The sequence below is a fragment of the Octopus bimaculoides genome, chromosome 3, assembly GCF_001194135.2.
Source record: "Octopus bimaculoides isolate UCB-OBI-ISO-001 chromosome 3, ASM119413v2, whole genome shotgun sequence".
In the NCBI taxonomy this organism is placed as follows: Eukaryota; Metazoa; Mollusca; class Cephalopoda; order Octopoda; family Octopodidae; genus Octopus; species Octopus bimaculoides.
Genome location: NC_068983.1, coordinates 28,187,586 through 28,201,868, shown reverse-complemented (window position 1 = coordinate 28,201,868; position 14,283 = coordinate 28,187,586). Strand labels below are relative to the sequence as shown.

At 36.3% G+C, this 14,283-nt stretch overlaps 1 protein-coding gene and 1 pseudogene across 3 annotated transcripts in view; one reads left to right on the top strand and one right to left on the bottom strand.

Moving 5' to 3' along the window:
* Positions 1–14,283, top strand: part of LOC106876727 (uncharacterized) — a 1,061,911-nt gene that overhangs the window by 872,712 nt on the left and 174,916 nt on the right. For all 3 annotated transcript variants that reach the window (XM_052966107.1, XM_052966109.1, XM_052966108.1), the window contains one exon: positions 11,134–11,247. In XM_052966107.1, the coding sequence (XP_052822067.1) occupies positions 11,134–11,247 (114 nt within the window). The remainder of the gene's footprint in view (positions 1–11,133; positions 11,248–14,283) is intronic.
* Positions 825–937, bottom strand: LOC128247461 (U6 spliceosomal RNA; annotated as a pseudogene).

The following is a 14,283-nucleotide window of genomic DNA, read 5'->3' as shown; positions in this document are numbered from 1 at the left end:
ATATACGACAGGCTTCTTTCAGTTTCCGTCTCCCAAATCCACTCATAAGGCTTTGGTTGGCCCAAGGCTATAGTAGATGACACTTGCCCAAGGTGCCACACAGTGGGAATGAACCCGGAACCATGTGGTTGGTAAGCAAGCTACTTACCACACAGCCACTCCTACGTCATGATGATTAATGTGTATAATAGTAAGATTTAATGTATATCGCTGCAAGATATCCCATCTTGACCCAAGGTATAGTGTGAAACTGATTCAAAGAAATTAGATGCTGGTATCAGTACTTTCAATCTTACAATGTAAGCTTGCTTAACCATCATCACATTCTCTAACTCTCTCTTCTCCTCCTCCTCCTCACCATTATCTATTCTTTATTCATTTATTCACCGATACCCTCCCAGCTTGATTAAATCTAAACATGAATAATATCTACACATGAAATGACAATCAACCAGAATAAATAGAGAATGCCTTCATGTTTGGATGCACAGACGGTAAATTTTCAAAGCAGCAAAAAGAAAAAGGAAACATTGCCTGATTACAATCAGTATTTGTTTAGCATTTTCAGTCATTAGACTGAATCTATGCTGGAGCTCTGCCGCAAGTGATTAAGCTGATTGCATTGACTGCAGTACTTTGTGTGGTACTTGTTTTATTGACCATGATAAGAAGAAAGGCAAAGTCTTCTGGGCATAAAGGAACATAAGCACAGATTCAAATACTGCAAAATAATTTTATTCAAGCAGCAATTCTACAATTTTCACTATCTTTTATCTTGTTTCAGTCATCAGATTGTGACCACACTGGGGCACTGCCGTGAGGTTAAAAATATAAGACACTTCACAAGTTTATATGTCATCTTTGTACAAGGACCATGGTAATCTCTTATGTATCGTTCCAATTTTAAAATATGGCACCTTGAACTCGTGATGGCACCTGTACCAGTGGAGCACTAAGAGCACCATCCAAGCGTGATAGTTCCCAGAGTACCAGCTGTCTAGCTTCCGTGCTGGTGGCACGTAAATAGCACCATTTGAGCATGATCGTTACTAATGTCACCTTTCTGGCATTTGTGCCAGTGGCACGTGAAAAGACATTCAAGCAAGATTGTTGCCAGTACCACTGGACTGACTCCTGTGCAGGTGGCATATAAAATACACCATTTCGAGCATGGCCGTTGCCAGTACCGCCTGACTGGCCTTCGTGCCGGTGGCACGTAAAGGCACCCACTACGCTCTCGGAGTGGTTGGTGTTAGGAAGGGCATCCAGCTGTAGAAACTCTGCCAGATCAGATTGGAGCCTGGTGTAGCCACCTGGTCCACCAGTCCTCAGTCAAATCGTCCAACCCATGCTAGCATCGAAAGTGGACGTTAAACGATGTTGATGATGATGATGATGACTGCTGAAGCTAGTATATACTTGAGAAGAAGATTTATCAAGCTGAGCAAAATCACATTTGTAGCAGATACCAGTGTCATGTAAATGGCATCCATGCTGATAGCATGTGAAAGCACTCATTGCATTCTTGGAGTAACTGACTTTAGGAAGGGCATCCAGCCATAGAAACCATGCCAAATCAGACTGGAGCCTTCCAGCTTGTCTGCCCTGGGACCATTCAACCTATGCCAGCATGGACAATGGACGTTACAGGATGATGATGATGATGATGATATATATATATATATATATATATATATATATACATACAGATATAGGGTAAAAATGAATACTTAATTGATAATTAGTAATTTTACCAAGTAGTTGGTGTGTTAAAAGCCATTATCGGTAAATATATAAACACAATTTAAAATTTAGGGTTCAGCAAGTATTGCTTCACCACACCGAAAATTAGAAATAGCAGCCAAAACTACTATTTCTCTACTAAAATACGACTTCCAAAAACAATAATACACACAAACTACAAAGGCAAAAAAGGAATATATGTATATTATCATTATTAGGCATTTATGTGTGTACACACACACACACACACACATACACACACACATCATGCATACATGCAAATAAATCTGATGCTACATGCTGGGGCCTGCAATTACTGGAGATATTAATGTAACCCATAATTTCTTTCTGGATGACCTGAAGATCAATACTGAAAATGTTTATGATGCCAAAAAAAAAACATAGCTGGATTTAACTACAACACTTTCAGCTGATATAGGAATGGAATTTGGCCAAAAGAAATCTTCATATTTGATTACTGAATGTAGAAAATCAGTCTCATTTATGCATCAACAGTCACTCTAAATCTCCTGATCTACACAATGTTACAAATATGTATGCATTGATGAAAACATTATATGAAGGTTCTGTGAACAAAAGTAGAGTGGCCTGAGAGTATTACCCAGATTTATAAAAGTGGGGCAGCCAGAAAAACAATATATAACAATGCATTTGCAAGACCAGTTCTGACACCAACATTTAGGATACTCAGTTGGTCTGTAGGAGAAATCCATCCCAAAGAAATTAAAATCCACATGATTTTGACATTAACTGGAAACTTCCACAGAAACAGTGATTTTGACAGGCTTTTCCTAAGAACAGATGAAGGTAGAGGCTTGAGATCAGTGCAGGTAGTTTTTGAGTAGTATATAGTATCTCTCAGACAGCATCAACCAAACAAAAGCAACAAAGATAAATATATACACTTAGTGCTGATATGCAAAGAGAGCTGTTTTGTATATCTCAGCAGTGAGATCCTCTGGAAGTAATGTCTTCCCAATAAATTCCCACATAATTCCAAAATAGCTGGACTAACATGCTTCCTAGAAAGCCTGGATGTAAAATGTTCAGCATACCAAAAGTAATATAGATATGCTGACTAATAGCAACACTAATATTGGCATGACAAGCAGTCTTTTTTTGGACTCCTGACTGTTACACTTGGGAGACTATGAATTTGCAATTCATGAACAAGAGATTGCTATAAAATACCTTATAAACAAAAGAGACAGTGTATCCCTGAGAACTCTAAAATGTACTGAAAATGTTGATTGTGTTAGAGTTTTGAGGATGACGTGTGTGAAGGTGGATGGCTCAGTGGTTAGAGCATCGGACTCACAATCATGAGGTAGTGAGTTTGATTCCTGGATGGGGATGTGTGTTGTGTTCTTGAGCAAGGTACTTTATTTCCCGTTGCTCCAGTACACTCTGAAGGCACATGGCTTAGTGGTAGGGCATTTGGCTCATGATTGTAAGGTCATGAGTTCAATTCCTGATGGCACATTGTTTCCTTGAACAAAAAGCTTTACTTCATGTTGCTCCACTTTGCTCTGCTGTAGAACTTAGTTTCAACATCACTGGTGCCAAGCTGTATCAGCCTTTGCCTTTACCTTTCATAACATCTGTGGTATGGGGAGGGGATGCTGGTATGCTTGGGTGACTGCTGGTCTTCCACAAACAACCTTGTCTGAATTTCTGTCTTGGGGGGAAACTTTCTAGGTGCAATCCCATGGTCATTCATGACTGAAGGGAGCCTTTACTCTTTTTTGTGGAAAACATCAGACACGTGATTGGCAGCTACCCCAAAATGTCACCAAAATACTGTTTCCCAATATTACATAACATTGTTGCTAATACAATATACAATGCCATCCAAAATTAAGATAAAGGCTACTTGGGATAAATGTAGAGATTGTTCTTGTTATTGAATATATATATAAACATAAATGCTAGAAACATTGGTGGAACATTGCCATCAAATCTTCCATCAAGGACTAAAATGATAAGCCTGATATTTTTGCTTGGGACAGACAAGAATAAGTATGTTCCATCATAAAAATTAGCCAATGTAATCATCCACCTGACAATCAAAGAGAAAGAAGATACCTTAGACAACAGTTTTGCGACCTTCAGCTTCTTCGCCTACATTATAGATTCTAATAATGATTGGTATACTTCGTTTTACACCACAGTGGGGAAATGTAGATAGAGACAAATAATATAAGCATGTGGCTATTGTAATTTGTCCTACATTTGTTCTGTACATCATAATTATGCTGGAAGTAGACAGGTCAGTGATAATCTACATTGAGCGCTACTCATAACAGTAGTCATGCATATGTTTGTACACAAAAGATATTATATAACAAATGAAAGAAACAAAGACTAGAATTCATGAGATTCTTTATTAATAAACAATCTTGTGAATTCCAGTTTCTGTTTCTCTCTTTTGTTACATGCTCAACAGACACTGAGGAATTCCTGAGGTGTATCGACAAGGATTTATTTCAATACTGTGGATGACATCAGGTAGCCACAGACAGTGAAAGTGCTTTAATTGGCATGCTACCTGGTGTATACCTAAGGTTTAGATAGCTACTTATACATATATGTGTGTGTGTGTGTGTGTGTGTGTGTGTATGTGTGTATTAGACCGATCAATATTATTTGTAGAATAACATCAAAGCTGGAAATTGAGGATATTCTTGTTTCTATAACATCTTTCTTAGTTACTAATGTATCCACATTTAGGTGGAGGCATGGCTGTGTAATATAAAATTTGCTTCCCAACCACATGGTTGCAGGATCAGTCCCACTGTGTAGCATCTTGTGCAAATGTCTTCAACTATAGCCTCAGGCCCGACCAAAGCCTTGTGAGTGGATAATGTAGACAGAAAGTGAAAGAAGCCCTTTGTGTATATGTGTGTATGTGTGTGTCCGAGGATGTCTACTTCCACTGCTTAACAAATGGTGTTATTGTATTTACGTCCCTGCAACTTAGCAGTCTGGCAAAAGTATCCGATAGAAAAAGTACGACGCTTCAAAGACAAAAAATACAAAAGAAAAAATAATGAGTACCGAGTTTGATTCCTTTATTTAAAATTCTTCAATGTGGTTCCCCAGCATGGCCACTGTCTTCTGACTGAAACAAGTAGAGAACCTAAGATAAACAATATATTGTCAAGGAAGTGTTTATATTTAGCCTTTCAAACAATGAACTGTTCTATTTCTTTACAGAATTATTCACCTTGCAGGTGATATTTTCGTTTTGGTTTTCGTTTGTTTTTCTTTTTTTTTTCTTGTTTTCTGTGTTTTTCTTTTCCTAAAAGATGGAGGTGAATAGACAAATCAGTTATTTCTAATTATAGTCAACAATTTCTGTAGAAAATACATACATCCATTCACGCACAAATGCACACACGTGTGTGTTCGTGCGTGTGTGTCTGTTTGTGAAGGCACTTGGCTTAGTGGTTAGGGTATTTGGTTCAGGATTGCAAGGTCATGAGTTCAATTCCTGGCGATGCATTGTGTCCTTGAGCCAAACACTTTATTTCATGTTACTCAAGGTTCACTCTGCTGGCAACAATAAGTAATACTTGTATTTCAAAGGGCCAACATTGTCACATTCTGTATCACACTGAGAACTATGTTAAGGGTACATGTGTCTGTGGAGTGTCAGTCACTTGTACATTAATTTCACAAGTTGTTCTGTCCATCGGATCAACTGCAGCCCTTGCTGTAACGATCGATGGAGTGCCAGCTTTTTTTTTATATACTTATATGTGTGTGTATGTGTATATGCAAATACATGTATATAAATAAATGTGTGTGAATGCATATATTGTATATGGTAACGATGTGAGAAAAATCGGTCGAAATAGAAATATCCACTGTTATATAGAATGTATTCAATACACAACCAATATAGAGATAAAGGGTTTTTTTTTTTCTTATTTATTTGATCAAAATGACATCTAAGAGATGCCAAAGAGCTTAATAAATACTCTTCAGAATGATGTCTAAGAATCAAAGCAAATTGTAAAGTGAATGAAGCCAGTTAAAGATTAGTATTACAATGTGTGGGTGAAAGGTGGAAAGCTAACAGAATTGTTAGCATACCGAGTTCAAATTTTGCCCAGGTCAACTTTGCTTTTATCCTTTTAGGGTCAATGAAATAAGTACCAGTTGAGTACTGGGTTGATATAACCGACTATCCCAATCTACCTAAATTTCAGAACATATATCTATAGTAGAAAGGATTATTATTATTATCATTATTGGAGGCGCAATGGCTCAATGGTTAGGGCAATGGACTCATAGTCGGAGGATCGTGGTTTTGATTCCCAGACTGGGCGTTGTGTGTGTCAATGAGTGAAAAGACCTAAAGCTCCACTAGGCTCTGGCAGGGTGTGGTGATGACCCCTGTTGTACTTTTTCACCCCAACTTTCTCTCACTCTTTCTTCCTGTTTCTGGAGTAATGCAGCAATGGACTGGCATCCCGTCCAGATGGGGGGAACACATATGCCATAGAAACTGGGAAACCAGAAGGGTGCATAAATAAAAAAAATATTATTATTATTATTATTGAGTGAGATGACTGCATGTCATCAAAGTGACACTGGGATAAAATATACGAAGCCCAGTATACCCTTCATGACTACTCTTCTGATAAGGGTACACCAGGCACATGCATCACAACCATATGTGTGCAACATGGTCATCTCATATCAAGATAAACAGTGCATGACCTTGCAGGTGAGGTCTAATTAGAATTTTTCTTCAGGTCAAGTAGCCCATCCCACTTGGTGAGCTGGCAAAATTGTTAGCTTGCTGGGAAAAATGCTTCCTGGTATTTTGTCTGTTGCTATGTTCTGAGTTCAAATTCCGCTGAGGTCGACTTTGCCTTTCATCCTTTCAGGGTCCTCGAAATAAGTACCAGTTATGCACTGGGGATCATTGTAATTGACAAGCCCCTGCTTCTAAAATTTCAGGCCTTGTGCCTATAATAGAAAGGATTATTATTATTATTATTATTATTATTAGAAGAGTGTGGAAAGTGGTAAGCTTGCAGAATTATTAGCACAGAGGACAAAATACTTAGCGGAATATCATCCATTCCATGTTCAAATTCTACAAAGGTCAACTTTGTTTTTCATCCTTTTTGGGGTCAATGAAATAAGTATCAGTCAAATACTGGGGTCGATGTAATTGACTACCTCTTCCCCAAAAATTTCAGGCCTTGCACCTATAGTGCAAGAATTATGTGTGCGCGTGTGTGTGTGTGTATGTGTGTGTGTGTGTGTGTGTGTTTGTCTGTGTGTGTTTTTCCACTGGCTCTACTTGGGCAATAGTAATATTTCTTTATGTCTCACTTTAACAAATACATCCAGCAGCTCTGCAGATCAATATACAAAAACATAGAGTTGTATTCTTTTATTTTTTTTACTTGTTTCAGTCATTTGATTGCAGCCATGCTGGTGCACCACCTTAAAGGGTCTTTAGTCAAAGAAATCAACCTTAAGACTTATTCTTTGTAAGCCTAGTTCTAATTCTATCAGTTTCTTTTGCTGAACTGCTAAGTTACAAGGATGTAAACACGGTTGCCAAGCGATGAGGTGAGCGATGAGATCAAGTGATGGGGTAAGCAAACACAGACACACACATAAAGATATACATACATACATACATACATACATACATACATACATACATATATAGATATATATATTATATGACAGGCTTCTTCCAGTTTCCTTCTACCAAATCCATTCACAAGGCTTTGGTCAGTCCAATGCTATAGTATAAGACACTTGCCCAAGGTGCCATGCAGTGGGACCAAACCTGGAATCATGTGGTTGGGAAGCAAGCTTTTTTACCACACACTCACACCTGCGCCTACACACACACACACACACACAGAGTTCATATATATATATGTGTGTGTGTAGGTATGTTTGTGTATGCACACATATACATGCACATATACACACATAAACATGTTCACGGAACTTTACACTATCATACACATGTTAGTTATTTAAAATATTGCCTGACTGGAATGTTATGATGAAAAATATTTATTGTTTTATATAAGTTCTATATCAAAAAGTCTTGAAAGAGAGCAGCCATGATAGCTCTGGTGATTGGTGATTTTTTTTTTTAATGGTTTGTGTCTGAATTGATTTACTTAGTTTGTTTATTTTATTTATTAAAAATCAGTATTGAAATTCTTCTCCAGTTTTGACAACACAAGCATCTAGATTATTTATGCATTTAAAATTTTTTTAATTTTTTTCCCCCGAGGCTTATAAATACATTTATTAAATCACAAGTTGCTATTACCTACTTGTATATTTATCTCCTTTAATTTAACATATGACAACTTAGCTGTAATGGCTGTTAAACTACTTCAGTATTTACTAGGCTGTAGTCGTATATCTTATTTCAGCAAGGCAGAAGTCAGATCCTAAAAATTTTAAATTACAAGACACTGTATTGAAATAGATATATTATGTATCATTGAGTTCCTATTGACATGTCACTAAGTTAGAATGCACACCAACTAAACTTTGAATATATCAGTAACTACCTATTTTATTCCACTCTATACACTAACATATCATTCCTGTCAAATATAAAGTCACCACCATGAATGAATATTAGGTCATTGATGCAATGCAAAGCACAAGAAACTTCATGAATACTACCTCATAAAAAATATATAAACACATATTTCTGAATAGTTGTCTGTTGTATGTGTGTGTGTTTACACTCAAAGTAGCTTCTAGTATTGATGTCATGATAAAATATATGCTGCACACTCCATAAAATATTTGATGATTGAACAGAGACAGTGTAACATAAAGAGAACTCTTCAGTTTTGCTGAAGTCATGACAACCTCTCTAGTGTTGGTGCCACAATAAAATCTATCGATCACACAGAGTAAAAATAGTTTCAAATAAAATGTATGAGTGAGATGTTCATGACTCTTCTAGCAGGTCAATAATTCCGAATAAAAAATAATTTGAACCACATATCCTATGCTACTATGGAAAGTAAATACTTAATGATGATCACACACACACACACTTGCATTTCACTCACGTGCAGTTTTCTTTGTTAGTCGGATGCTACCTGTCACTTTTCTAGGCTTTTTCTATAAATAATGAAGTGATTTATTTAGATTTTAGTTTCTTAGACACAGAATAAATAGAAAGTTAACAATTGTAAAAATGTCTGTATATATATATATATATATATATATATATATATATATATATATATATATATATATATATATATATATATATATATATATAGAGGGAGAGAGAGAGAGAAAGTAAAAGTGATATATATATTTATATATATATATAATTCCCCCTCTCTCTCTGTATATATATATGTATGTATGCATGTATGCATATTCATCGCTCTCACTTCATGGGTGTGTGTTTGTAAGTATGTATATATGTATATGTGTGTGCATGTATATTACCAGTAAACATGTAGTTGCCATCACTGCCTCTCTTCCATTACAGGATCTGCTGCCTCCCTTTTATTCCAGCAGCCCTGCTCTCCCATCCAACTTCTTTTCATCTTCTTGCCCTAGTTAATTTTCTATCATTGCCTTCTATTTATCTTGCTCATATTGCTTGAATAAATGGAAAAGGAACTTTAGTTTTGTGGGGTTCAAAACAACTTTACCCAAGCTGATGTCTTCATAAAATACACCTAGTACACTTCCCCAAACTTTTGATCTTAGGAAGCACATCTAGCCACAGAAACCATGTCAAAATTAGAAGATATGAGTGAGATAAAAAGCAACAACATTATATAAGAACTGACACAGACAATGCTCATTCTTCCAACCCATGCCAACATGAAAAGTGTTTATAAGATGCTACTGCTGATAAACTATAGAGTTGATTTCCTTTAACTACATAAACTCGGTTATTAGAATTCTTATGCAATTAACCAATTTTGCATAACTGCTCTGATCTATCTTGCGTTTTCTTACATTACTAAACTTTTACTAGAATTATGTCCAGTATTGATATAAGTGAAGGTGCATGGCTTAGTGGTTGATATAAGTAAAGGTGCATGGCTCACAATCATGAGGTAGTAAGTTCAATTCCTGGACCAGGCTGTGTCTTGTGTTCTTGAGCAAGATACTTTATTTCATGTTGCTCCAGTTTACTCAGCTGTAGAAATGAGTTGTGACATCACTGGTGCCAAGCTGTATCAGCCTTTTGCTTTCCCTTGGATAACATTGGTGGAATGGAGAGGGGAGACTGGTATGAATTGGTGACAGCTGGTCTTCCATAAACAACCTTGCCTGAATTTTTCCCTTGGAGGGTAACTTTCTTAGTGCAATCCCATGGTCATTCATGACTGATGGGTTTTTTTACTCTTTCCCTTACCCTTTATTGATATTAATTATTACCTAAATAGCAAAAGTTATCCCAGACTTCTAGTTGTTTGATATTTAAGTTGTCTTCATTTCTTATATGCCTGAAAGAAATTGCTTCGAAAGCTCTTTTGTATTCTTTTACATGTACCAATGTTACATTCCTAGATTTTCTATCTATTTTATAGAAATCCTGCTGCAACTTTTGTGTTTGAGGAATAGCAGTGTTAGATTTTTAATAAACTATTTGTCAGTAAACAAGAACTTTAAGATAAATCTGCTTCTGTGTGTTTAGTGGAATGTGTCCTGTTTTCTTTCCTGGTCACCATATTCCCTTGGCCTTCACAAATGTAGAAAATTGGTTTCTCATGTATTACTGATGGTTAAAGATGTTAGCTACAAATGTTTCTAGTTTAAGCACAAGGCCAGCAGGTTTTGAGTCATTGAAGTTATTTGTTACCAATGTTCCCAGTACCAATCTATTGGTACCTTATTTTATCAACCCTGAAAGATAAAAAGGTGAAGCTGACCACAGAGGATTTGAACTCAGAGCAAAAAGCATTTCAAGAGAAACCACAAGGCATATTTTCTAAGTTTTTAACAAATCTGCCAGTCCAATATCGCTCAAACATTAACTATAATGTTTTTAAATTTTGGTACAGGACAAGCAGATTTTGAGGGGAGGGGTGAGTCAATTATATGAATTCCAGTACTTGACTGGTACTTATTTTATTGACTCTGAAAGAATGAAAGGCAAAGTTGACCTCAATGGAATTTGAACTCAGAATGTGAAGATGAACAAAATGCCATTAACTATTTTTGTCTGGTGTGCTAACAGTTTTGCTTGCTCATCAACTTAAACACATTAATTATGATACAAATGTATGTCTGTTATAAATTACATTTATAAGATATTGGTATCATGTTGTTACTTGTCTATCATTGGTGTTAATGAAATACATCATTTCTTATTTCTTCCAGGCTGGTCGAAGATCTGCTTTTTTAACACCTGCCAAGAAAGCCCGCTTAAGGAGCAACCCTACCAGGGTTCGCTTTGCTGATGCTGTCACTGTGAATGGTACTTCTGTTATAAGTGTAAGTTTCCATATTGGTTCTCTAATTCTTTAAATTCTATTTTACTACATATGTGAAGATTGTGTATTTTTTCTCTCAGAGATAAGGAGGAAACCTCTGAGTTCTTATAGATAACCTGCCAGAAATAGCAGTTAAATCTTCTTCAAATCATATTCCATTCCTCTTAAATAAAGAAATAACCCGTATGAGAATGTAGAGCTATGCTACACCCCCTTTCCTTTTTCTCGTGTTTTCTTTTCAGCCATTAACTATCAATGATTCATGTGGTACATTAATTGCATCAACCTAGTTAATTACCTCAAATGCACTTAACATGTACCACAGGAAAATCTGAGTTGCCACATTTGAGGTACCAGGTGCATACAATATATATCGATTTCTTTGGTTAAAAGGTGGTGCTCCAGCATGGCCACAGTCAAATGATTGAAATAAATAAAAGAAAAGAAGAATATATATATATGTATATATACATATATATCATGAGATACATATGTATATATTGGTGTGCTGGTGCTGCTAATGGTCTGCTGGTACTGCTAATGGCTAGAAGGGAGTAGTAAGCTCTCTTACTCACAGTATGTTTTGGACACAGATCATGTGTCGATAACCAGCTGGAAAAGATGTTTTTCTGGGGGTTATATATATTTATATATATTTTGTAGTTTAAATTGGATGTGAAATGAAACAATTTTCCAGATGGTTATTGACACATAATCTGTATCTGAGACATATTGTGAGTAAGGGAGCTTACTATTCCTAGCCATTAACAGTACGAGCAGACTAGTGGTTTCCGAGTAACTTCCTGTCGTCTATACTGGACAACCACCTGGCTACAGACAGCAGCTACTTGACCATACTTGCCATATATACTTATAGAAGTGACAGACAGTCACTGATCTCATAAGGAGAAAAACAATGAGTTTTAAATTTCTGAATTTAGTAGTAGCTCTATGTAGTAACAGTACTGTCTTGTAAAGTTTATTTGCCAACATAACGTGGCAGGCTTGCATAGGACTATGTTACTACTTTTTAACCTCAGGAAAGCATCTTTTCCAGCTGGTTATCAACACATGATCTGTGTTCAAGACATACTGTGAATAATGGAGCCTATTACACCCTTCTAGCAGATCCTGGGGTGAAAAAGTAGTAACATAGTCCTATGCAGACCTGCTACATTATGTTGGTAAATAAACTTTACTAGACAGTACAGATACTACATAGATCTCATTCAGAAATTTAAAATTCATTGTTTTTCTCCTTATGAAATCAGTAACTGTCTGTCGCTTCTATAAGTGTATGTTGTGAGTAGGTTGAGTAGCTGCTGTCTCTAGCCAGACAGTTGTCCAGTACCGACGATGGAAAATTACCCAAAAACCATTGGTCTACTGGTACTGCTAATGGCTAGAAAGGAGTAGCAAGCTCTCTTATCACATTATATTTTGGACACAGATCATGTGTTGATAACCAGCTGGAAAAGATGTTTTCCTGCAGTTAAAAAGTCGTAACATAGTCCTATGCAGGCTTGCCACGTTATGCTGGCAAATAAACTTTACTATACATATATATCATCATTTTAACATCTACTTTTCCGTGTTTGCTTGGGTTGGATGAATTTATTGAACCAGATTTTCTATGAACAGATGCCTTTCCTGTTGTCAAGCCCCACAGTTTCTAAGCAAGGTAATGTTTCCCCATGGCCAGATTTGTTCTTGTGGAATACTGGAAATGAATGACACTGCTGGTATGTATGGCAGTGACAGCCATTTTCCAACTATCATATGATGTCAAGACAAGGAGACACAAACTTATGCACATTCTCTATCTCTCTCTCTCTCTCTCTCTCTCTCTCTCTCACACACATACACACACACACACACACACACACACACACACAAATATATTATGTAATGCAAATGATAAGAAGACAAAGAAAATTTTTTAACACTTTAATGATGTGTTACAATTGTTTCTGTACCAACACTACTTGCAATGCCAGTTTACACAAAAATTCAAAGTGAAATTTATGTAATGTTTGCAGTTTTCAACATTAGAGAGGCACTTTATCAGACTTGCATCAAAGGTGCATTGGTATACATATATATATAATATTATTATTAAGTTTGAATACAAATTCATTAGTTATTTCACATCTTCACCTACAATTGCTTCATTTCACTTCCAGTTTAAACTATAAAACATTTATCAATATATAATCTTGCATTTCAAAATACCTTGGATGGAAAATCATCAGGGCCTGAAAAAGGACAATACAAAGATTACATTAAAATCTGTTGAATATACTAAGAATATATATGCTTATATATTCTTAGTATATTGGAACATTCGAACAGATCATAATGTAATCCTTGTATTATTCTTTTTTATAACCTGATGACTTTCCACTTAAGATATTTTGAAATGCAAGATTATATATTAATAAATGTTTTATAGTTTAAACTGGAAGTGAAATGAAGCAATTGTAGGTAAAGATGTTAATTAATAAATTAATTTCTTTCCATTGGATCTCTCTGTTTTCAGACTTAATAATAATATTTGATATTTTATGATATTCTATATCATATATTCATTGAAGAAATATCTCTTCAAAACACAATATATTAAATCAGTATGTCTTGGACAAAAATATCTTTACAAGAGGTCTAAATATCCTCATAGTGACTATATATCATCATCATCATCATCATCATCGTTTAACGTCTGCTTTCCATGCTAGCATGGGTTGGACGATTTGACCGAGGACTGGTGAAACCGGATGGCAACACCAGGCTCCAATCCAATTTGGCAGAGCTTCTACAGCTGGATGCCCTTCCTAACGCCAACCACTCAGAGAGTGTAGTGGGTGCTTTTACGTGTCACCCGCACAAAAACGGCCATGCTCGAAATGGTGTCTTTTATGTGCCACCTGCACAAGCCAGCCCAGGGGCACTGGCAACGATCTCACTCGAAAATCCTACGGGAGCCAGTCAGGCGGTACTGGCAACGGCCACGCTCAAAATGGTGCATCTCATGTGCCAC